General features: G+C 34.8%; 4 protein-coding genes and 1 non-coding gene across 6 annotated transcripts; 3 read left to right on the top strand and 2 right to left on the bottom strand.

Moving 5' to 3' along the window:
* Nucleotides 1-2,682: 2,682 nt before the first annotated feature.
* Nucleotides 2,683-6,080, bottom strand: LOC126380782 (zinc finger protein 28 homolog). 2 transcript variants are annotated; one of them, XM_050030382.1, is made up of 4 exons: nt 5,429-6,080; nt 4,761-4,928; nt 3,881-4,116; nt 2,683-3,808 (listed from the first exon to the last, which is right to left on the bottom strand). In XM_050030382.1, exons 1-4 carry the CDS (start codon nt 5,528-5,530, stop codon nt 2,965-2,967), a joined length of 1,350 nt encoding a protein of 449 aa, XP_049886339.1. In that variant the 5' UTR covers nt 5,531-6,080; the 3' UTR covers nt 2,683-2,964. The 2 variants fall into 2 exon arrangements, with proteins under 2 accessions (XP_049886339.1, XP_049886340.1); XM_050030383.1 differs by lacking the exon at nt 4,761-4,928.
* On the bottom strand, nt 4,406-4,477 carry Trnal-caa (transfer RNA leucine (anticodon CAA)). Its single transcript has one exon. It is a non-coding gene; the product is annotated as a tRNA-Leu (tRNA).
* A 2,509-nt stretch (nt 6,081-8,589) lies between the features above and the next one.
* LOC126380796 (ubiquitin-conjugating enzyme E2 G2) lies at nt 8,590-11,979 on the top strand. Its single transcript, XM_050030404.1, has 5 exons — nt 8,590-8,795; nt 9,061-9,142; nt 9,377-9,495; nt 9,835-9,975; nt 10,548-11,979. Exons 1-5 carry the CDS (start codon nt 8,753-8,755, stop codon nt 10,670-10,672), a joined length of 510 nt encoding a protein of 169 aa, XP_049886361.1. The 5' UTR covers nt 8,590-8,752; the 3' UTR covers nt 10,673-11,979.
* Nucleotides 11,980-14,014: 2,035 nt separating this feature from the next.
* Nucleotides 14,015-15,838, top strand: LOC126380781 (uncharacterized). Its single transcript, XM_050030381.1, has 2 exons — nt 14,015-14,330; nt 14,555-15,838. Exons 1-2 carry the CDS (start codon nt 14,189-14,191, stop codon nt 15,817-15,819), a joined length of 1,407 nt encoding a protein of 468 aa, XP_049886338.1. The 5' UTR covers nt 14,015-14,188; the 3' UTR covers nt 15,820-15,838.
* A 2,579-nt stretch (nt 15,839-18,417) lies between these two features.
* On the top strand, nt 18,418-25,487 carry LOC126380784 (autophagy-related protein 13 homolog). Its single transcript, XM_050030386.1, has 6 exons — nt 18,418-18,875; nt 19,039-19,387; nt 19,484-19,670; nt 19,813-19,975; nt 20,159-20,296; nt 20,549-25,487. The coding sequence occupies exons 1-6, from the start codon at nt 18,696-18,698 to the stop codon at nt 20,780-20,782; spliced, it is 1,251 nt and encodes a 416-aa protein (XP_049886343.1). The 5' UTR covers nt 18,418-18,695; the 3' UTR covers nt 20,783-25,487.
* Nucleotides 25,488-26,542: the final 1,055 nt, after the last annotated feature.

Below are 26,542 nucleotides of genomic sequence, written 5' to 3'. Positions count from 1 at the left end.
GTCCACTTGCTCTATGGTGTACACAATACACATATTTTTTTCCAAGGTCCAACCCGTACAAGGCAGGCAAAGGAAGCGCAGCCGATACAGCCAAGTCATATACGTATACTTTTTTAATATAATTTACACGACCTTTAAGCCAGATTATTTGATTGAAGTTGAAGAGTCAGGCAGGCTGCGAATCTTCACGTCCACTTCCACGTTCACAAAAAAAAAATAGATGGCGCTGTACAACATTGTCTTCGTTTAACCTTCTAATTATTAAAACAAAGTGTAGCAATATAGGAACCAAAAGCAACATAATTAATTCTATACATATCAGATCCAAATAGCAATTGTCATTTTACATAACATTTATGAATAATTAGGTAGGTATGTTATGTACCCGACCAAAGCCGACCAAGAAGTACCGAAGTACCTATGTTGCAGCGCCATCTATGTTTTTTTGGAAACGTAGCCTGGACCGTCCGTAGAATAAGGAATAGGTAAAATTATATGCCTGGAGAGTCCCATATTAGCTTTCAAATACGTGTTTAGTCTTTTTCGTCTTTGTATAGATAATCCCGTAGTGATTTAAATTCCCGTTCCCTCTCGCATTCTGCAGATGTTGCGAATGTTGAAAAATAGGCATTCATTACGTCACTAATACTAATTAAAATGTCGTGCAGTTGATTTCAGCAAGCTATTTAGGCATCTTTGGAAGTGAAAGGACGTGAACGTGTGTGTGTTGAACGTGTGGAGCATGTTGCCACCTCCGCAACTATCAATCAACGGATGTAAACAAATGTAAATCAGTACAGCCGGGACATATGTGCGGTCCGGTTAAAAAACTTCCATCAGCACAAAAAATCCGTCCCTCGACCCCAAATCTACGTATGACCATAGAATAAGGAGTAATTCGTATAACGTAACATATTCCCTAGTTTCAAGCAAGTTAGGTACTTAAAATACATACTAAATCAACTAAATGTACCTGCCTATATAGCCTATAAATACGTAAGAGGCAGCGGTCGCCAGACCTTCGTAGTTTCATAAAAGTTTTGTTTTGGTTGTTTTTATTTTCTAAGCCAAAGGTGTATCGACGTAATAATAATGATGTATTTTAATGATTTATAACTAAGCAGCATTTAGTGAAGGCGGGGCCAACGTAGTGATTACATACTCTTCGGGCTAAGATAGATACCTACTTGTGTACGTGATGTACATTAGTACTTACCTGTTCACGTCCTTTTAACTTCTAAAGAAATGAAAACCATTCAAAATCGGAATAAGTTCTAAAATTCCTATTCGAAAATGCGGTTAACGGGTAGCCATGAACCGCCATGTATTAAAGAGCAGTGCATTTGTTTCAGGGAATGCAGCCGTGAAGAGGACGCGAGCGACGCGACGCCGCCCTTTGTTTTCTCTAGTCCGCCGTACGAGCTCTAACAAAATATACACTGGACCGAAATGTAACCGCGGGCTGCCCACACGCTGCGATCTCAGTATTTTGACGAAGCGTCATCCATCATACGTAGGTACCTACATACACCGGGTTATCTTAGTACTTTGTGTTTTGTGAAAATTTTACGCACAACATTAAGCCTTATTTGTTACTGTTGCTGCGATGTTACAGGTATTATTAGTAGGTATAACGAAATCGAGGCCCTTCGCCTTATTATTCAAATAATTTATTTCAGAAAATACGTATGTATAAATTCCATAATCGTTAGTAATATGACTTATTCTATGTTAGTATCATTAAATTATGCAAATAGTAAAAGTTACAAAACGACACAAATAAATTGACAATAATAATAATATACATACCTATTAATAACATTAACATGTCACATTAACATTTTTTTATTATTATTACACCATCCTGAGCCCTTAAAATCGTGTAAAGAACCTTTACACTAGCATGCTAATAAAATAGGCATAGATAAATTTTGATGTTTAGAATTCAATGGACTTATATAACATGTCACCATGCATGGGAATGATCATAATATTTATTCTTTTTAGGACTTCTCTACTTAGTTCATATTATTTGCGAAATAAAAAATCTTAAATTGAAAACAATATTTTATTAAACTTAGGTGATAAAATAAACGTTTAACTGTTAACACGTTGATATTGATGTATCTAGATATCACTTATTTAAACAGGTCTACTATGGTGTTAACACATTTTTTTTATTTCAAAATCGGGGTATACCGTGATACCGTGGTAGATAAAGATACGTAATGCATAATGTGGGCCGATACATGGTCGGATTAAGGTCTGCCTGGGCAGATCATGATGTGCATGCATTTCGTGATATGCCCGCCATATCGTCTAAAGCAAACGCTCACTGTAGATTGATTTTGTATGGTGACGAAAGTATTAGATAACACATAAATGGGGTATTATATTAAGTATACAATTTTGTATTTGCTACTTACTATATCAAATCGAATTTCCAGTCATTTTTTACACTTACATCGAGAATCAAATCTCATGATGACCTAATTCGTTTAATATACGAAAGATAATGCGTTGAAAATACAAAAAAAAATGTATATACTTGCCCATATAAGTACCTAATATTACTACAGGAACGGTGTGTATTAAAATGTATAAGTAATAGATGTGTGGTTTTAAAAATTGTTTGGGATACTACACTAATAACTAACTTATTAATAATACTAATTACGCATGCATGCGCATGCAAAAATAAACAATATTTTGAAACTACAGCAACAATGCCGCCAATCCATTTTCGGAAAGGATTGGTGAGATACTGGGAGTCGACCCCATCTAGGCGGCGCAGGGATTAAAGTATAAGTAACTGGGTAAGTACAGTAAATATTTAGATTTGAAGTGTTTGGAGTACTTACTAAACACTAACATGAATAAGTAACTTATTACGAGTATCATTAAAATGCTAATTGAATCAGAGGTACACATGCAAAAAAATTAAACAATGTTTTAAAACTAAGGCTACAGTGACAGTCCATTTTCGGGCATATTCGGTTGTGATGTGGGGTATTCAAAAGGGTTGTTGAGATTGTTAGGTTGCGTGGCGAGCTCAGCAGCGTAGTAGAGCGTCTCCCCGTGCTGCACCTGCTGCAGGCTCGCCAGATTCAGGAACTCCATCTGGTCCTGCTGCTGGACGTGCGCATAAGTCTCCACTACTAGCGAACTCGCGTCGCTCATATGCGACCTCAAATGGAAATTCAAATGACTACTCTGCTTAAACCTCCGCCCGCAAATGGAACATTGAAAGGGCTGGATGTTAGTGTGTGTCCGCATGTGTTGTCGCAAATGCACAGATTGGGAAAAAGATTTACTACATATAACGCATTTGAATGGCTTCACTTTTGTATGAGTTCGGAGATGTTGGTCGAGCCCCGCCTTCTGAGTGAACGCTTTCGTACAAAAGGTACAGGCAAATGGTCGTATGCCGGTGTGCATGCGCATATGTTGTTGTAGTCCGCCTTGCTGGGTGAACCGTTTGAAGCAGATGGAACACTGGTGAGGCTTCATTTTAGCGTGGACGATACGGTTGTGCTCGTCGAACTTGAAGCTGTCTGGGAACTTCAACCCGCACAGCCGACACGAGAAGGTGAAACTGTTTTCAGTGTGTAGTTGCGCTGGGATTGCGTCGCTTGCGTTAAAATCTCGATCGAGTCGCTTTTCACACACCTGACACCTCAACGCGGCCTTGCGTCGCTTGGTGTGCTCCTCACGATAGTGCAGAGAATATTCACAGCAATTAAAAAAAATCTTCCGGCACTGCAAATCTGGACGTAGCGTTGAAGGAAACGTGCACGTAAATGGACCCCTAGGTAAAGATATTGAATAGTAAGATGTATGGAGATTGAAGCAACAAATTTTACATGATTAGAAATCTTACCTGAGATCGACAGGTAGTTTCCCAGTCTTCATTTGATTTTTTCGGACTATGCCATCAAGGTGAGACTTTTTAATATTGTCAATGCTATCAACATCATCCTCTGCAACTTTGACAATCAGATAAGAAGTATCTTCAGAAAATACACATATTGTGAGGCCATTTTCATCTGTGTGCTTTTCTGTATCACCAGAAGCCACAAGTGGTATATATTTGAAACCAAACAGGCTATTTACATTCTGTAGAAACAAAAAATATGTTTAAAATCCTAACTTCTTCTTCTTATCGTGTGGGTTGTGAGGTGGAATACCAGCCTCATCAACCCTGGTCTCAGGGTTACTATTGAGCCGCCAAAGGCCCCTGACATGGCTCATGTAACGAGTACTTACTTACATCAGTAAGTAGAGTAACCGGGACCAACGGCTTAACGTGCCTTCCGAAGCACGGATCATCTTACTTACGGACAATCAGGTGATCAGCCTGTAATGTCTTAACCAAACTAGGGATCACAAAGTGATTTTTGTGATATGTCCCTACCGGGATTCGAACCCGGGGCCCCCGGATCTTGAGTCCAACGCTCAACCACTGGACCACAAAGGCCGTTACCACAGAGACCGCAAAATCCTAATAGAAATAGACTATTCAACTATTTCAACTATTAAAATTACTTAGGTAAGTACTCTCATGTCCGATCCTCATATACCTACCACAGTTGAACTGTCGGAAGAGATCCGTTTTATTTGGGTCGCATGCTGCTATTTACTTTACACAATACCCATGTTCAGGTATTGTCTGATTGGTTGGCAATTGCAGGAAAAAATGAGATTGTAGATATCCCACACACTATGGAATTAGTCACAATAAAGGTAGGTATAAATCTTGCCTGTTCTAATTTGAAAGAAGAACTCCAATTTATATCTCCATCGCTGCTAGAGTCATTGACATCATGAGACATGTTTTTGTGATTTTGCAAGGCATTGCGGTTGTAGAATGTTTTCTTACACATATGACATACAAATTTTGCAGCTTCTTCTTCCCACAGTAAGGAGGACTAGAATCATGTAACAATATTACCTACTACTAAGGTACTACTGGTACTAGTCCTAGGTACTTAGCTAAGAGAACATAAATTCTTCTTCTTTGCGAGTCGATGGCGATCGATACTATATTTTTGCTGACCAATAGTTGGCCATGCTTACGGCATTGTCAGTGGCCAGTGGCTTTGTGAAGTTTTTTAATAATGCAAGTGTTAGGGCACTTCGGACAGCACAAAAGGTGAGCCATAGTTTGTGGTACAAACATAATTGAATATTTACTTTATTTTGTTGTACCATAATGTATTCTGTGTTTATTCTGAGATGTTTATACTCAAATGTTAGGTAAAGACTGAACTAATGAGGCATTTGCATTTGGTAATAAAACCTATTGTTACAAAGGAACTTATAAATATTATAATATTATGCAAGTCTAGGGGAATACGTACCTACCTACGTATTCAAAATTCGTAGGACATAAAGTAGGTAGGTAGGAACCTGGAATTTGCTTACGTACCTGGGGAGGCTGAGCGGCATTATCTGTTATGCTATCTGAAGGAGCCGTAATTACTTGTGATGATAGATTATTTTCCTGGATTTCTATTTCATCCATGGTCATCTAGAAAAGTTGAATCAATTATTATTACATAAAAGCTTTTTAAGTATTTTTTTAAGAAGCGGAATCGCGTCCCGTATCGACGTTTCAACTTTCATCGTAAAATGTTACCGGAATGATGACACACGTTTAAACAACATCAAAAAATGATACTTTGACAAATTCAAATAACAAATTGTCAAAGAAATACAAACCGCCATTTTAACCTTCAACTGCCAATACTGCCATTGTTTTTTTTTTTTTTTCGCAAGTAACTCTATATACTTTGTGGGCTTTATTATCGACCAATCAAAAATGTATAGGTTACAAATATGTAAGTTGGTATACTACCGAAAAAAACTTTATCTACTATGATTAACATGTATGGTGGATGAAGGAAAAACATCGTGAGGAAACCCACATACCTACTTACCCGATAAATGTTTTCTCGGAAGTAAGTGACCTAACCTGTAACTGGGCTGGTTTTCTCTTTATTAGTAGTAAGGTGGCCTCTTGTGTTATTGTTATTTATATGCCTTGGATAAGGTCCATGGATTGTAATAATAATATAAGATATTATATTATATTATTATTATTATTGTAGGGCAATTTTATTACTATTGATATTTATGTACGACGCGGAGGTCCGTGTTGCTCTTTGTACGGCAGTTCCGTGGTTCGGAACGTGCGGAGGTCCGTGTTGGTCTAAGCCAGTAGCAGTGACCCATAAAACGTGCATAGAATCTTTACCTTTTACTCCTAAAGTCAAGGCTGAATGGTCCTCAGATCTTTGCCTGCCTTACATAAGGTGAATTTAAACAACAACATCATGACATGACGGACAAATCAACAACGAAAGGCACTCTGAGGCACTCTCAAGATACTCTGTAGGTAGGTTTGGAAAGAATTTTGGAAAGATGGAATAATGTTAGACAAGAACCATGCCAGCAAACCATATAACAAAATAATGACCTAGAAACAAAAGATTTGTGGTAGAAGTTAAAATGAACTTTGGTCACGTACATACTGAAATTCTGAAAATAAATATGAACATCTGAAGGTACCGACTTAAAACAATGCAAGACGAGGACTTTGTACAATCTTATTTGGAGGTATTACCAACGGAAATCTTAATAGATATTTTTCTACATCTTCCAGCAAATCAGATAATTAAATGCCGAGAGGTGTGCCGTCGCTGGAGAGACATCGTGGATGGTCTCGAATCAAAGAAAGCGTTATGGCATCACTTTTATGATTTAACTTTCAAAAACTTATATGAGCCGCCACCGGTGAATAGTCCTCCTGGTTTATCTTGGTTCAACATTTATAAAAGTTTATCTCTATGGCCTAAATTAGGTGAGGCTACTGTAACTATAGATGAATTTGCTTCAGCTTCACACGTAAATCAAGAAATTAAAAATTTCAAAATATTACACAATGGCACAATAGGCGTACATAAGCACAATGCAATAGTATATTACGACTTAAATACATGGCAGAGATGCCACGAAAACCATGTCAACGGCAATTTTTTAAGATATTCAGAAAATGAAGATCTATTAGTTACATTAAACTTCCGTTTACAGCTTTGTATTACACAAAAAGCACCATGCGATTGTCACAATAAAACAAATGTAACATTTGATAACGTGAAATCATTTCTAGTGGATGGAAATAATATTTATTATGTCAATTTAAGTGACGACATATTTGTTTGCAAGTTAGATAAGACGCATTTCAATAATTGCCATATAAAGCGGTCAGGCGAAGGTGTTATGACTCTTGGATATAAGAATAACTGTTTGAATATTTTAACTTTCCAGCGAGATATATACACTGTGATTGGTCAAAATTTCGTTTACGTGTGTTCTCTTGATGCTAATTCTAACTTATTGCACGTACTTCGCGAATATAACTTTCTAGAACAGCTTGACTGGAGAATTTACTTTCAATGGATGTATGTGTTAAACCACAGTGTGCCTACGGGTCCTCTGCGTGATATAGTTACAGTACGTTCGTATGGAGACGTAGTTTTCGTGGGATCTAATTGGGGAGTTCTTAGAATTTATTATGCACCGTATTCTTGTGGAGAGTTCGATGTATTAAATGCTGAATACATTAAACAGTATAACTTTATGGAACGACTTGACTGTCCAGTTCTCTCAATGTGCCCAATTATTCAAATAGATGTTATTGAAACAGAAAGGGGACATACGGTCCTTGTAGCGATGCCAAAGAAAATAGCGATTCTAAAGTTTACTCACAAGTATTAGGATAAAAGTTATTATTTTATGGCAAATGGTTTATAGCGTATCAGTACGTATCCATTAGCAGCCCTCTGATATTGAAAAACACCTGAAGATGCTTAATTGAACATAAAAAAATAAGAACTAGTAACCACATAAGAAATCAAGAAAGAAATCAATATTCGTGTACGAATACGCAATTGTTAAATTATGAAAAATAAATACTTTCTTTTATAATTGTTTTTTTTTTTTACTGAATACTTACTTTTTCCACAGGATAAAGATTATTAGTATTTAAGTATACTCTTCTCATCAAAAAAATCGTAACAACTCGCAAGTTTATAAGTATTTCGTAAGTTGTTCGTAAGTAAAAAAGACAAAAGTTACATTTTACAGTGGATGTTATTAGATTAATTAATTATAATTAATAAAACTGAAAAGTATTTCGGTTTTTTTTATGAGATTTTTTTACATAGGTGAAGTATATAATTTGAAAACTGTGGGTTTATGTATCAATATTAAACCATATTTAAAGTGACCGTTCTGTCGGGTCAACTCTATTTATTCGCTTATAGGCAAAAAATATAAAGAATAATATATAAAATTGATATAAAGTCTATCAAAATGAGATATTTGTAAATAATCCATTGGTAATAATGCCCGCCAAAAAATCTCAACAATATACCTGGTCTGAAACTACCTAAGCCTTGCGGACGAATGTTGTATTAACAAAAAATCTCTTTGTGGGACTGTTCCTTAAGTTATGACTTAGATTATTGGGAATTTGACAAATTGTAATTGGTAACCCTGGCTGTCAATTTAAATGTCATTCGCTGACTGGTGCTTTGCTGGTGGGTGACGGACACGACGGACGACGACAAGATACGTACTGAACGACGACACGTTTGCGATTTTCAAGCTTCTTTGATTATTAATTTCCAATTATTACACTTGCCTGTTTAGTGCCGTGTTGATAAAATCCTTCATCGTGGCTACGACAATGGCTGGGTCCGCGTTAAGGCGGCTTATGGCTGAATATAAGCGTAAGTTTAGCTCTACACATCACAACACAATGAAAATTAATTATTTGTTGCATTCCGCTCTCTATCACTGACTCTATACTCAGAAGAATCTATATTCTATTACCGTCTATCTATTTTAGCTTTATTCGAGTCGGCTATTTGGAGACTGTACGTGCACTCTTAAATAATATAACCAGATGAAACAATTAAATCACTAATTATATATAGTGTTTTAATTAGCATTATCAGTTTGGGAGTTTAAAAAGCGTTACACTCTTATTTTCAGAACTAACGCTAAATCCTCCAGAAGGTATTATAGCAGGCCCCATAAATGAGGAAAACTTTTTTGAGTGGGAAGCTTTAATCACGTAAGTTTTTAGTTCTCTTTTGATTATGTTATCTTTGTAGGAATATTTGTGGAACTTTAAACACTTAAGGATGTGCTATGTTCCATTATGTTATAAAGGAAAGTTATCCATTTCATCTGTCTACTTTGAACACAATAATCTCAAAAACTACAGAATGACTTGGTCGCAATTTTCAAAAGAGTGAAACCCAGAGTTAGTTGATAGGAGAATATCTAAGAATAACTTATTTTCCAGTGGACCAGAAGGAACATGCTTTGAAGGGGGGATATTCCCTGCTAAACTGGTGTTTCCACCTGACTATCCACTGAGCCCTCCAAAGATGCAGTTTATATGTGAAATGTTCCATCCAAACAGTAAGTAGATATTTCCTAAAGAAAACAAGGCGCAAAATAATAATTAAAGTGGTAAAAATTCTAATAGTTAAGGCAACAACAATAGCAATTTAATATGTCTTAGCATTACTATCATTATGAAGAGCACCTAGGTATTTTTATTAAAATAGAATAATTGACTACTTTAAAACTATTTGCACTGGCACATTGTGATTGGATTTTGTTTACCTTTGTTACTTAATATGTAGTTATGCTAAGGTCTTCTTTTCTTTTGAGTTATCTTTCAGTATAATAAACTTCTTCCACAAGATTATTTCATATCTATGATATGCTAATGTCCAACTGTCATGAATTTTTCAGTATATGCAGATGGTAGAGTTTGTATATCTATACTGCATGCCCCTGGGGATGATCCCATGGGATATGAGAGCAGTGCGGAGCGGTGGTCTCCAGTGCAGAGTGTGGAGAAGATATTGTTGTCAGTAGTCAGCATGTTAGCAGGTAAAGTGTTATTTTTAGGGTTCCTAACCTTAAAGGGAAAATCGGATCCCAGGGAGTCACAACCTGTGGGGTATTTCCCTTAGACCTGAAATCGTAGGTTAGCACAAGCAAAGGAAAAAATCGAATGTTAACTTGTTTATCTATCATATTGATTACAAACTAATCTTGACCTATGTCAATATATGGAGACAACAGTTTCTCAATGGCAAAAAGAACTTATTCGCAGTTGGTAAATAATAGTGACCTAAGTCGATGTATGGAGACAATTTTTCAATGGTAGAATCAGAGCTTCTTCTCAAGCCTCTGTGTGCGAGACGGCGTCTCACTTGGCCAGTTTTTCACACTTTTACTTAGGTCTTACATAGTTTAAAATATGAATAGCATTGGAATCACAGAAGTAAAGGCACAGGCTTTCTGAATTATTGCAGTTTATACTAATATGTCATGCTATGTCCTAAACTAGAACCTTTTTGTGCATTCACAATTAAAAAGGTATAAATACAGTATGAATTTTCGCTGAAGTGATTAATGTTTTAGATGTGACTGTACTATATAAATTTGTTTAATTTCAGAGCCCAATGATGAGAGTGGAGCTAATGTTGATGCAGCTAAAATGTGGAGAGAAGACCGTGAACAATTCAATAAAGTTGCTGAACGACTTGTCAGAAAAACATTAGGCCTTCCACCTCCAATGTAATTAGATATTAGGGTTGGACAGTTGGTCACCCATTGTTAACAGTGTTATCACTCTTCTGTTTGACTATACTAGACACAACTAGACAATCATCTAACATACATACAATACAATCATTGCATTGGTTAGAATTCCTTCTATTCAAAACTAGAATTATGCAGTAAGTGTTGAAATGTTTCACAAACTTAGTAATTATATGTTTAGAATGCCTATTGAGTAACAGCAAAACTTACATCAAAACTTTTTTTAAATGAGACAAGAAACTTGACGGGATGGTGGAATATTGTAGTAGAAATCAACTGTATGAATGTGTAAGTACAGGCAGTGGAATCCTTATATTTGTTTGTAATCTTTCTTATGTATGGAGTTTGGTTTTTTATTCAGCCAGGTAAGGGAAAAGGAAAATGGTAGGTAGATGTTGAAGAAATCAAAAGTTTTTTAATTACATTAATGTGTCATAAGTTAATTAGAGAAGCAATAAAAAGCCTTGTATGTGGATGGATTCAGCTTGTAACTATACTAAGAGAGATCCGAGATAATTATTTTATAAGCAATCCAACATTATTTATGGTTATTTAATTAGACAACTTTACTAAATATTTCAATTTGTGTGTGAAATTAATTACTAAAGACCATCATTTTTTACGATTATATTTTAATTGGAAATGTTTAGAATATTTCTCGTACATCACACTGTAAATGCTAGGTATATATTTGTATAGTAAAAAATATTAGTGTTTCTCAAGAAGTTTCATTTTCAGTCTCATTTAAATGGCTCAGGAATATTTATTTGATGTATCAATAAGTGAAAACTGGTAACAGAAAGTTTTATTTCATAATCATGCATGATATCGATAAGAATATTGTGAAGTACTTCTGAGTCAAGTGGATGAAACAGAATATGAAATATCTAGCAATAGAGAAGCCCCATTTGTTGTGAATTTGAGGCCTTGAATAATTTAGGCTGTGCTACTTTCAAATTTATTGGCAAATAAATTAAAAATTTACAGTTCAATAAATTACGACGTTGTGACATGGTTGAAAGTGCAGAAATCTATACTATGTTTATTTATTTGAATGCAAAATGTGATTTCGTTAGTAGTTTGTTTTCAGTAGGTACATAATATATGAGAACTCATCTCAAAACTACAATTAGAAATACTTGTATACCAAAATTGCATGGTCCAATGGTCCTAATCCATCACTTTTAAAAATGTACTAATTTAATAAATAATATATTGAAATTTTCTTTACGAATTGTATAAATGTTGTTTTTTATGCTTGTAGGAATTAAATAAGGTAAAACTTAAGTGGGTATATTATTTTAAATCGTTTAAAAACACAGTTGACATGAAATAAATAAAACCGAAGGAGGGATTTTGTCTTTATCGTGTTGGATAATCATTATGCGCGCTAGGCTGACCTCAATAAGATTATAACTATTCATATTCAACAGTAGCTGCAATTTGTCTATTACACGTGATAAGCATGAATGATTATTATCACGTGCATGAATTCCAAAAACGGTTTCGAAAATCATTGGTGCTGGATTCGAACCTCCGACCTTACAGTGGGAGTCAAGCATTCTTCCAACTGTACTATAGAAAAAAGTACGAACACATGTATATAAAGTACAAACACTGAAATCCCGAGAAAGGTCAGTCTCACATAGTTATTTTGATATTGTTAAAATTGTTGCTGAGGTGCTTAGTAAAAAAGTACTTGTCATATTACATAAATATTTAGTATTACAAAAGTACAAATAATTGTCAGGTTTGTTAGATACATATAAATCAAATCAAATATACTTTATTGCATAGAACTAAATTTTAACGATCAGACATAACACATAAATAGAGAACAATTTGGGCGGCTTTATTGCTCTAGAGCAATTTTTTCCAGGCAACCACAACCAGGAAACAAACATTTATCAAACTTGGTTGCAAGATGGTGCACCTAAAAATAAATACCTACCTAAACGTAAAGTTAATATAATAAATACACAGTATAGTATAATATATACTTACTAAAAATATACCTAATCATATATATATAAAAGGAGTCAAAATCGGCTACAGAATGGTAATGATGGGGAATCTATTTACAAGGCGCCGGCCTGTGTCCTTAGAACCTGGCTTACATTTGTAGCCTCGGACTCCCCTCCACAAGGTGTTCTTAGCATATCTTTAGTACAAAACGTAAAACACTTTGATAGCGCGATTTAGACTTTGTAAAGATACCTACATTCAAAAAAACTGCCTAAGTAGACTTTAATTCCAGGAGAGTTCCGTACAGTAGTTTACTGTGCAACTTATTAACACATAACATAGTTTCGCCTGTATCCCGAAAGGGGTAGGCACTTAGGTAGGGGTGTATAGGTACCAATACCATAACAAAATACATATTAGGTATACTATACACACATTACTTTACGTAACATATTATTTGTGTTCATGTATGTTTAGTGTATGCCTTGAATTGATGTATAATAATTATTTATATTATATGTATAATAAATATAAATTTTAATTCATTACTTTGAGTGTACCTATGTCATATTATATATCATTATTATATCTATATATACAGTTTTGTATGCCTGTCAAAGAGTAATACTACGTCCATAAAAGATGCCTGTGCAACTTACAATGTTCGTTATTATTCAGAACATCAAAGACATCAAACCACGATATTAGGTTTTGATACATATGTAGTAAAATAATAAGAAAGGTAACTGCTAATATCCGGTCAATAAGATGCTTTGTATGAAATTTTACGTCAAATGGTTTCCGCATTCCCAAATAAATGCCTTTAAAGCAATAAGTAGAAACGAGCGAGAGTAGTTGTGGGTTCTTTTATGGTGTACGGATACCTAAAAACTATTACGGAACGGAGGGTCAAAGACCTTGTATAGAATAGACGGAGCATATTTAAGACGAAAGAAAAACATAGGTTTTGTCTTTCGCACTCATGTGAGCCGTCATAAGTTAAAAAGAGATAAATATACTATCGTCGTAACGTCTTTTGTACTCGTGTAGCGGGTTTGTTATAGAAACGTACCTATAGTATATGTTTTTGTATCAGAACCACTAGTGCCGTTCCATGTCTTTATCGACATTATTATTGGCTAAATATTTCATGTTAGTCCAAGATCTAAAAAATATACATTACAAATTGAATGATTAATTAAATACAGAAATAACGACCTAGTATCCATACCTGGGTGGGTAGAACCACAAGTAAATTAGTTAAAACGATACCTATTTGTACCCTGATAGAAAGATACCTAAGAAGAACCGTACGTTGCGGTGACAGATTCAGAACCACTTATTCAACGTAATTATCATGGACAAACTTGTTAGAGTCTGTGCGGAAAGAGAACCGGCGTGGCGTAAAATGGAACTAACATTATGATTTTTACATGGCAACCCAATCCAGCCATCTGTCAAATGTCAAACGTGATTTCGCATTGATACAGTTTTTTGTCGTGTTGTTTTCTTGTGATTTTTGATTAAAATCATGTCGAAAAGAGGTAAAACCTTACGCAGTTCTACAAGGGAATTAATATTTAATATTATTCAGTTTTGCCAGAGAGAGAAATCCGCGAAACACACCATTATTGACCTAAACAAAGTCACGGAACGTGTGGCAGCTATGTCCTGTAAGTATCCGTTTTATTTGAACGTTTTCTAGACTTCCTCGTAACCTCCGATCCCTGACATCTCTAAATGTATACAAATTAGAAGTAATTCATTTAAATATGTGACAATATATATGAATAATTGATTGTTTTGTTGCAATCAATGTTTTTGGGTAGCAGGTACAAAGAGTGTTGATACTTTTCATTTATAATGCGTTTAGACTAACTTAAAATTTTGTTTTCAGGCTTAAGTAGAGATACAATATCTAAAATAAAAAAAGAAGGTTCCACAAATAACGGCGTGTGGTGCACACCAGGGAAAAAACGCAAAGGAAGACCAAACAAAGTCATTCTTGATGATTTTGATAAGTGCGTCATCCGTAACAAAATACGTGAATTTTATGCTGTAAGGAAGGAGGTACCGACTTTGAGGAAGCTACATCGTGTGTTAAAGGAAGACATAAACTTTTGCGGTGGAATCACTAGTCTCCGTGGGGTTTTAAAAGAACTGGGTTATAGATATAAAAAATGTGAGTCAAAACGAAAAGTTCTCATAGAGAGACATGATATCGTGGTCTGGCGCGCTAAATATTTGCGAATAATGAAACACTTGAGGGCAACTGGAAAACCGGTTGTATATATTGATGAAACATATATTCATACTGCACATGAAGTTAGTAAGTGTTGGCAAGGCCCCAATGAACCTGGAGTATCTAAAGCAATTTCTCTTGGTGAACGATATATTATAGTTCATGCTGGTAGCAGAGAAGGATTCATTGAAAATTGTTTACTTGCATATAAAACTAAAAGTATTTCAGCGGATTACCACCATGACATGAATCGAGATAATTTTACCAAGTGGACAAAAGAAAAACTCTTGCCAAACCTGTCTCAACCGTCTGTCATTGTGCTAGATAACGCATCCTATCATAGTACACGCATAAATAAACCTCCAAATAGCAATGACAGGAAAGAAACTTTGAAGAAATGGTTGGAAGATAATGGAATAGAATATCCAGTTGACGCGCTGAAAGCTGAACTTGTAAGTTTAGTAAAAAGGAACAAAGGAGAACCAATATTTGAAATTGATCAACTACTTGAGGAGCATGGTCATACTGTTGTCAGGTTACCGCCATATCACTGCGACTTGAATGCTATTGAGATGATATGGAGCTTAGCAAAAAGACAAGTAGCATCAAAGAATGTGAACATATCAGCAAAAGAACTATTACCAATTATAAATGAATGCTTCAGAACTATTACCGCAGAACATTGGCGAAAAGAGTGTGATCATGTGATACATGTAGAACAAAAATATTGGGAACAAGACCGTTTAATGGAGGATATGCAAGAATTTATTATAAATGTAACAGATTCGAGCACATCAAGTTCAGAAGAAGATAATTCTTTGGATCTCTCTGGTAGTTCCAAACAAAGTTCAACCGTGTCCGGCATTCAATATTTAGAATCAGACTTTGATTATGATTCTGATCATGGAGCCAGTGAATAAATATAAAATTATATAAATACATTTTTAGTTTTATTTTATACCTACTTTAACAAATTTACTTTAAACTGCACATTGCATCCATTCAGAAATATCTTTGATATTATTTTGTCGCTTTATCAAATTTTTATTATATACTTTATTCTCCTTAATTAAATACCTAAAAATTTACTTAACATTTATGATTATTAAAATAAATAAAAATATTATTAACTTAAAATTATATTCATCACAAAAATGAATCAATATTCTAACAGCCACAAAATATCAAGATGTTACAGTCGCACTGTAATGACAAAACAGTGTTGTCAACATGACAAAAACGGTAATTAAGCACAGCTGCGCCTCTAAATCCTATGACGGTTCTCTTTCCGCACAGACTCTAAAGGTCAATTTATCATTTTTGAATCTATGTCATTTCGCAAGGTGTTATGGCCGAGGAGGTCGAGGACGGTCCATCTAGTCCACATATACTATAGTATCATTTTAATACGACATTGCGGCCACCCTTTGGTTGCTATAAATCACATACCTACCCTTTTATAAAAATTAAATACACGTTTTTCATTGACTTGACCGGAAATCGAATCGGCTCTCGATACAAGAAGTAGACGACCTTCTAGTATATTTCGGGGATTATCTCAATGCGATTAAAGAATAAAAGCAAATACTTCTTTATAAGATTTTTATTCAATATAGTTAGAATACAATGACTACGAAGCACTGAACAATTCCGACTTTTGGTGATAAAAAAAAATATTTCCTCTTGTTTACTTTCTTTAGAAGTGTATAGTGTCGGCTCTGGTCGTTATAACTTTACCTGCAAGAATGGCACATATTAACGTGGAGCACACAAATACACAAGCATTGCATGTTTACACATTGCACATAGAAGGAATAATCACAGGTAATTACAAAAATAGTTATTCATACTAATTATTTATAGAAGGAATAGTCACAGGTAATTACCAAAATAAATATTCAAATAAATATTTATTAAAATAGTTATTCATACTAATTATTTTGTGCATATTTGTAGAGAATATTTGTATTGCATTGAAATATTTTTTCCATGCTAATGTAGAATACAAAAACGAAATAGCTGCAAATTTATCTATAAACTTATAACTAAACTTAAACTCACCTTATGTGAGATATGTGAGTGAATATTGTTGGTACTGCATCTCTATGTAATATTTTTGTTTGGTATCCTGCTCGATAGAAAGCAAGATACATCGAAATGTAATTATCACAGGCTTAAATAAGGAGAAGGCGTCCTTCAGAAGAGAGAATTATCTCGTTTCATGGTCTGAATCTCATTGTTTCTTAATTTCTTGTTTCGTAAATTAGGATATTTAGGAAATCTGGAAAATACAATATCTTTATGTAATCTTCATCCAAATCGGAAACAGGTCGAAAAATAAATTAAACGTGAATAGAATAACGCAACATGTTACATTCAAACATAATATTATGTTATCGATATCAAAGGACAACACTACTTATAATACTTTGGGTACATGATCTGTCAAAGCTGATTAACGTAAAATGTGAAATCAATTATTTGTACAAATGTGACGGCTTTGCTGAAAATATGCGTCTGCATCGTGTTTAGGGCTCAATAAACTTTACAAAAACCAGACCAGGTAATGTATTTCTTGCACACAAACATGTATTATGTGGTCGATAACTTACCCATGGTGAGACATTGTTTGATCGTTCTCCATTATAACACCCATTCTACTCTCACAACCAATAGCTACGCAAGCCATGGTTCATAATGAATAACTATTTCACAGATTGTTTATATAAAAAGTTAAAATAATGTCCCAAAACACCAAAAAACTAACGGCAGGTTTGGTATCCAGCTGACTACCACAACATCTCAAAACGGTAAACACTGACGTTCTAGACAGCGGTGTTTGTCTATGTTTGTTTCTTTTTTCCACAGAGATTGTTGCCATAGGGAAGAAAGAGAGCTGTGATAGTTTGATCGTCACTCTAAAATATTATCCGTCTATTCTATACAAGGTCTTTGACGGAGGGTAGATAAATATTTCGCCATTTTTGTATTCGCTCAGTGTATTCTTTGCTCAGTGTAAATTTAGGACATAAATGTTTCAATACAAATACTATTAACTAATTGATGAGTTTTATTTTCACTGTTTTTGTATTTGTAGTTTTAATTGGGTACGAGTCAGTCTACTACTTTAGTTTGACGTTTGAAGCTGTTTTTTTTTATCAAGATATTTTCAAGTAGGTAAGTCAAATTCTACATAATGGTAACTATAGCATTAAAAATCTTCTCGGTGCCGTAACGTAAGATAAGCTCACCCTCTCCTATTGGGTTGAGCAGTGCCAGTCCCACAAACAAAATTAAATTATTAGCATAGACTTCGGTAAGATACCACGAAGTACGACAGTTTATATGGCTTATTGTAAAATTTAATATGTGTGTAATCTTTAAATTTTGTTCTAAATTATACGTTTTGTATTTTTGGTAATTAAGACTTAAAATAAAAATAATAATGATTAAAATTGTTAAAATTCGTAACTGTGGTAACATATTGGTAGGTATATATTTTTCTTTGGTAACACCATTCGAAATAACCTCTGAGTGTACGTCGTTGGCGATTCTTTTTTTATTTTCTGATAAAATAGAATATGTTTCTAAGTTACGGTCGTAGGTCACTTGGTTGTACAATAATAGTGCGTCTTGACTATTCTATGAGCGCTATGAATCCTGTATGTGATTTTACGTTTAAATCCGGGTAATTCAATACTTAAACAATAACATTGGAATTTATTATTTTTGTACTGCGCAAATATTAAATGGTATATGTTGACAATTGTTCTTCTATTTATTTATTTTAATCGGAATGGCGTCGTCTGCGGAAGCGCAAGATAGGTCTAGGCTGTATAAATTCACTAAGGTACTGGCACTGAAGGTGGCTCAAATTGTGGTTCAAAGTAGACAAGGAAAGAAAATCACTCACGAATGCAATGTGATAAAGCCGCTTGATAACGGGCTTTCAGCTTCTCCAACTGGCTTACAGTGGGTGAGTATTTTGGACTTGCACACCTTGTCTTCATATCTATCCAGTTTCTTAATGGAATCTTGATTGATTTGCTAACAAATCAGTTGGAGTATCATTGATAGAATATCATCATAGTGATAAATAGCTGTATCTGGGTAACATTGATAAATTTTAAAATTTTTAGTTCAACTTGTCTGTCCCGGATGAACCCCAAGTCAACTGTGACACAAAACAAGTGCTCAATGGAGAGGTTGTAGCTGCACTATCAAACATGCTCTGTATTGAGATATCATTGAAAACTACTGACGGAGATGAAATGGTCCTGGAGATATGGACAGTACGGATGGCTCCAGGATGTGATGCAAGCATGTCATCAGTTTCAGCAATATACTACCGCATGAGTGTCATGCTTAAATCGACACTGAGCATTTCACGCATAACACCTGCATATAAGATGTCTAGAGCACAGAATAGAGAGAATTACAAGATTTACCACAAAATTTATGGAGGGCCTTTAAACTCTGATTTATTAGGTCAGTGCATTAGTCATATACAATCACATTTTCACATCATTTCTTCATGTGCATTGTCTTTACAATTTACAAGGTTAATTATGTCATATGTTACAGGTGATGAATATAAGAAGATTAAAATTAGTGAACTATGCACACCTATTGGCACTTTGATTATAGAAGTTGCATATCGCACCAAAATGACAATACTTCCAGATAGCCGACGTAGAGTGTTAGAACACCAACCACCTACTGAAAGTGATATCATGGTCAAAAGTGATCACTTCCCTATGGAAAGCCCTAGGTAAGCAAATTGAAAGTAATTCCTACACTTAGGATATAATACTCACTCACTCACTCCACACAATACAATACTCACTTATAATATGATGAATACATTTTGTTTAGAATGAAATATATGTTGTAAAGTTATACATTTGTTTCAGGAAACACAATGAGAAGAAGGAGGTAGACTTAAACAAGCCCTTGACTGCGGGTGCATTTGTAGATGCTGAAAAGATTAGAGAGTTGCATGACGCCCTGCAGCAACAACTGCCCCCAGAACCACCCATGAGCTGGTTGTTGGCAGAGAAGGAGAAGATGGAAAAGGTAGACTTTTAAAAAATTAAATGATCCTTCTAGGTGTAGCCATACTCAGCCAAAGGCAAACCTGGAGAGAGTATAAAGTCTCTTGTCGTATAAAACACAAGACATTAAAGTTTTGTTTGTATTCTGCTATTTTTCTATATATATCAATGTAATCTGATCCTATTTTCTATTCACATATTGCAGAGGCTGAAGATAGCAGCTGCTGACAAAATCAATATGAATAAACCCGGGAGTAGTACTGAGGGAGCATGTTATGCGCCAGTTACACCTAGTAAGGCTATAGAGGTGCCGAGGAAAGATGACAAATATGCTAGTCTTATGGTATGGTCCCTTTAATACTAAAACATTGTTAAATGAATTTTAATAAATAGTATACTTATTCATTTAAATATATATAATAAGAATATATATTTTTCAATATATTTTTTTTTATTGTTGCAACCAACGCTTTAGGGTCTTTTTTTAAATAAAATTAGTGCCTATAATAATTATATTATCAATGATAATGATTAAAATTTTTCATGTGGACTAAATATGTTAATGTTGCTAATGAACTGATAAAAATAATTGCAGGATTTCCCATTTGCGGATGGCAGTCCTATCACCGAGCTAGCGAACTTCTATCAGGAGTGTCTGCAGGCGAGGTCTGCGAGTGAGGAGTGGACAGATGTGGCTGGAGAGGCTTCGGGCTCCACTGACTCCGAGTCACTCTCGCAGCAGCTCAAGATGTACGAGGAAGCGGTGCCAGAGTTTGACAATATGGTCGCCTCAATGTTCACCAACTCAGACCACGGCTCAGACACTTAAGGAGGTAAGACTGGAATAAACTCTGCCTTTTTGTTTCTTTAATCTCTTAATTGCACTTTTCAATCACTTTGTTTGATTTGTTTTTTAATAATTATGATAAATTATTGTAGCATATTGCAATTAGCTGTGAATTATGTTTATATAAATGGTAATAACATGCACAAAATGCAGTGTATATTCAATTCATAAAAATATAAGAAAGACAACATAACAGTGCAGTTAAAATAAGCGATAAGCGAAACCAAAATTTGTGAAAATAAGGCTTACATGGGTTATTTATTGCGTAAATTATTATATCTGTGGGCTTTTTTGAGTATATTGTAGGTAGATTTATTTTCTACAAACAATATTTATTTGGAAAAGTATTTTGTATTGGGCATTGTCGTCGAGCTTAGCGAAAGATTGATGTTTTGTATTTATAATGTTTGGAATTAAAAATAATATCAACAAAAGTATATAATATCAGTTAAAAAAAGTTTATTAATGTAAAACTATCTTGTAAGATTACGATAAATAATTCCATCAAGTGAAAAATTTATTAATGTCCAAATTATGCTATTGTTGTATGTATACTCAATCGCGAAATTATGGTTTCAAACATACGAACTAATTAGATATTTTTATAAACTTGTCGACCATGTGGGTAGACCTGTAAAATACAAAAAATCCTTACCTAGGTAACTAGGACATTTTATGATTATTTATTTGTATTAAAGCTGACACAAAGACTTGTATTTTAGACTAATACAAACTTTTTGTGCCTTATCTATCATCACATCAGCGAATTAAGTTATGTAATGCTATGTTGATTATGTCAAGTGCCAACTTTTATTTTAACATGTATAATTTTAATTTTGTTTTATCAATAAATGTACCTATAAGAAATAATTATAATTGAATAATTTTCGAGAGTGTTTGTGTACATTAAAGCTATGTTATGTTGACTTGAAGCATATTCTTATCTTGAAATCATGTTCATGACCTTGTTGAATTTTCGTAATTTTATTTTTATTATTATATAATAATAAATACTCAATTTAAGTTGCTAGTCTATTGTAAAGATTTATCCTACACGTTCGTGAGAATGGCGCGGCGGGAGATTGGCATTTGCTGCGAATTATGATGACTAATTGATTAGTGAACACACTGCATTTCAGTTGCCTAAAGTCAATCAAGAAATTGACAATTTCCTTGATTAATATTTATCATTAGCGTTGCATTAAACGCCTGGAGAGTGCCAAACGTTAGGTCTTTGATAGGTACTTAAGTGTTGCAACATAAAAAAATATTATCGTGTTAAAAACTTTAGTATAATATACAAATGTTAACAAATGTAGGTATGAAAATATTATCTTACTGCTAAAGCCCGAATAGTGGCAAATGTCAGTTACATCAACTTTACTAGGATAAAAATATTCAAATTAAAAAAAGCTGTGCGCCTCGTTTGAAGCCAGACACTGGCTTAGCTTGCCCCCTTGCCACGTCGTTTTCGTAAAATGTTCTTATCAATCCCAACAAAAACGTCACATGTCCAGGCCAGCCCATGATATAAACCAGGTATGCTCAAAAGTGACAGCTTAATAAGATTAGCCCAGCTGACGTCATCCCACCTTGCTTGCCATTTCGTAAAAAATAAATAACCCACGACCAATGTTTCTAATTTACCTACTTTGCAACGCAATTGTGAACTTTTACTAAAATATTTAATTTTAATGATTTTTATATATGTGACAATTAATAGTAATTAAATACATAAGTCACTAATTCCTTAATTTTCAATGATAAAAGGAGATTGACCAAAATTGGTCTAAATGTCCACCACAAACGAGACCCAAAATAGACCATTAAATACTGAGTATAAAATACCAAAAGCTTGGCAAGACGAATCGAACGAGCTCCAATTCGACATTGTTGTGTGGTATTATAACAGAGTTTTGTCAGCACCTTCCGGCTCCATCATCAGAACCAGAGAGCATGTCAAAACAAATCAAACAACCCCGAATCAGTTGAAATGTCGGTTCGGAAACTTCGGGGCAATGATGTACTTAGAAAATATTTTCCCATGAAAAGGTTATAAAACGTGATTTTTCATTTAGCCATAACTTTTAACTGACAGGTATTATCTACTCAGTATTTAGTAGTCTATTTCGGTACATAGGTCTCGTTACTGGTGGATATTTGGACCAAGTTCCATACAACTTTGGTCACTGACCTTTACGCCCTTGGAATGTTGGAGATACCAATTTAATGGTAACACTTACGTCATCAAACGGCTAAATGGCGACTTTTCTTAGGATTGAGCATACTTGGCTTTCTTATACCATGGTCCAGGCTGGGTCCACTAAGTACTCCGCTATGATATATACATAAACTCACACCCGTAATCCCTAATGGGGTGGGCAGAGCCACAAGTAATCAAAGACAAGTTGCAGCCACTGTTGATACTCCGCTATGACCTGTGTAATAAACAAATGTCAAGTTGCAATATTGCTTTTTAGATAAATTGCGTCAATGTGGCATTTTAGACCCCTGGATCTGAAGCAGCCAAGGTAGCTTGTAGGTACAAGTTGCACATTACTGAACTCCTAAACGGCTTTCAGCAGGCACAATACGCGTCGATTCGTGTTGGTCAGTTTCTAAATATTTTATAAGCTTATTTATTTTATACAGTTAAACTGTATTTAGTTGGTCATTTCTTAGTTTAAGTTTTTGTTTATTTTTTTTTACATTTCCCATCGTGTACTCTGAACTAGGTAGTTACTGAAACGCAGTGTGTATTTATCATATTCGCAGTAAATAACTTGATTGGGTGCTAGTTTCGCAGGAGATTTTGATATTTGCATTTAGAAAATTCATTGCATATAAAAATGTGCAAATGAAGCGTATGGCGGTATATGTGTTAACATTCGATACCCCACCTAATAAATTAATGTTATTAAGATCTGTCACTTGATCATAAAAAATATATTGTTATATTTTGTAATTTAAGCTTTTTGATCGACTGATAGTGATCAATATCGTTCAACAACGGTCCTTGTGCTTTGTGAATATTTGTGAATTTTTGATAACTTTATCGCTCGTTGATTGACTCGATTCATTAGATAAATCTTAATTTTTTAAGACTACGCTTTTCAATAATTTAATATTTGCTGTGCAATATCATGATAATTAATGTGAAGGATATCAAGAAAAGGTAGATTTGACAGAAGGACCTCTATCGGCCGATCACAGTCTGCTGTGGCCTAGTAATCAATACATATTCCGTAGGTTTTATATAATCTCCTGTGAACATAGAAATAGACTTAATTAAGTGGTTATTACATGTTCGCTGTATGAATAGTCCTGACTGGGCGCTTTATGTGTACTATATCATCGTACTTTCCTGTAATAAGGGCGTTAAGTCCAACGCACACAGAGGCCTCACGGGGAGCATACCAGGTTGGGCTTCTTTTTGTAAAGTTCGAGCTTGTGCACATTTTTGAAAGTCCCTCGGCAAACGTCGCATTTCCGAATATGAATTCTCATTTCATGTTCATAAATTATTAGATTTATCGTGTACCAGAATTTGAATTCAGAACAACACAATATTATGATATTAAATAAATCAATAAATTAATATTTTATCAAAGTTTTACATTGGTACTTAGTTCCGAATTCAAATTCTGATACACGATAAATCTAATATTTGATGATCATTCGTTTGTATTCAGAAATGCAATGATAGACGAGGGATATTAAGAAAATAGAAGCACAGTACATGCGTTCTCACGGAACGTAACCGGCTCGCGATCCTCCCGGTACCGCCTCTGTGTGCATTGGGGTTTAGCAAACTAACTGCATACGGATTGCAAATGAACTGCGAAAATCTTAACATTGACAATTATCATATTAAAGGCAGGTCCCTTTATTATTTTATTGTAAATTCGTTTCTCGTCTAATATAATTGGTAGTGTTTATAAAAAAATGAGGGCCAGACGACACGAAAGTGGCACGGGATCACCTGACACTGACTGGCATCTGCTGAGCGTGTGGTAGACCTTGCCGCTCCCGCGTTGTGTCGTATAGTCATGAGAAAAAAGTGCTACTTTATAAATCACCTCTAAGAGATGATGATGGAAATAATGATAACATAACCAGGCTATATACATCCCACTGCTGGGCATAGGCCTCCCCTCAATCAACCGGAGGGGGTATGGACTAATAGCGCGGACCAACGGCTTAATGTGCCCTCCGAAGCACGGAATCATCTTACTTTTTTGGACAATCAGGTGATTCAAGCCTGAAAAGTCCTTACCAAACAAAGGACAGTCTCACAAAGCGATTTCCACAATGTCCCCATCGGGAATCGACCCCGGACCTACAGATCATGAGCCTAGCGCTCTAACCATGGGACCACGGAAGCTGGAGGAAATAATGATAATGGTTGTTAATAGCTGGATACCTTCTAATTTGCTTTATTCCAATTAAAACTTGGTTATTGATATGATTTATATAATCGTTTAGAACTAGACTCAACCCTTAGGTCCGGAATGATTAAGGGATAATTTTATTATATGGTTACCTATATGTTTTTGCAATTCATTTGTACTCCATATTCAGCAAGTGTGCCATTGCTCTTAACTATTTGAATACTTAGAGGTATTATTATAGGCTATTTGTATATTTATCGAATATAAGAATAAATAAAAAAGCATTTAGCTATGAACGTAACTTTTATTAACTTAAAATTCCAGGAAATATCTTGGAAGTAGTATGGAAAAGTAATAACATAAAAAGCAACAGCCTACGTGCCGCGTTGGGCTAAGCACAAGCTTCCTTTGGTACTCAGAACCATATCTGAATCAATTTAGAAAAACCATATCCTAAATCAGCGGCGTAGCGTGGGTGTCGGCCGCCCGGGGCGGAAGACAATTTTGCCGCGCTTTTATTTAGATATTTCAATTTAATGTATACTATACATTACATACATTAATTCTAGAGAAGTTTTCGGGTTTCATTTTTATTTATATTATAGATTGTGATATTTTGCCGCCCCCTAAAAAATGGCGTCCGGGGCGGGCCGCCCCTGCCACCCCCACTACGCTACGCCGCTGTCCTAAATTAACCCGATAGAGAATCGAATCCAAACCACAATTCATACAATAAAACAATGTGACTTTCCAGGCTACTTTCCTCAAAAACAGTATAGATGGCGCTGTACAGTTTTCCTTCGTTAATTTCATGGATAACAGACATATACATCTTTTATCTTTGTTTTTGGGTATAAATGAATGAAAGAAAGAAAGAAACATTTATTACTTAAATGACCCCTTTTATTACACCCACGCACAATTACATCTTCTACTCGTTATTTTTTGATCAAAATTGAGAGCACCATTATAGGTAGCAACATAATTGTATACATAATGTGATCCAAAAATCAAGCAACAATTATTTTTATATATGCTTCTGCCATTACATTATATTTTGGAATTATGTACCTGAGTAATGAGAAAATAGGTAATGGTAATTATCACGTTAAAGCTGTACAACGCCATCTATATTTTGTTTTTGGTGAACGTAGCCTGGATAATCTCTCATTTAGAAAAGTCATATCCTAAATTAACCCGGTAGGGAATCGATCCAAATCGTAATTCACACCATAAAACAATTATTGGTTACAAAAAGGTCAGTTTAACATCTCGCTAGATTTATTGTAAGTAATAGTTGTTACTACGATATAATGGATTAGGTATTTTAGAAATACTAGATTATAACACC

This window comes from Pectinophora gossypiella, chromosome Z (genome assembly GCF_024362695.1).
Source record: "Pectinophora gossypiella chromosome Z, ilPecGoss1.1, whole genome shotgun sequence".
NCBI classification, from domain to species: domain Eukaryota; kingdom Metazoa; phylum Arthropoda; class Insecta; order Lepidoptera; family Gelechiidae; genus Pectinophora; species Pectinophora gossypiella.
The sequence above is the reverse complement of the archived record's forward strand: the minus strand, read 5'-3'. Positions and strand labels throughout refer to the sequence as shown.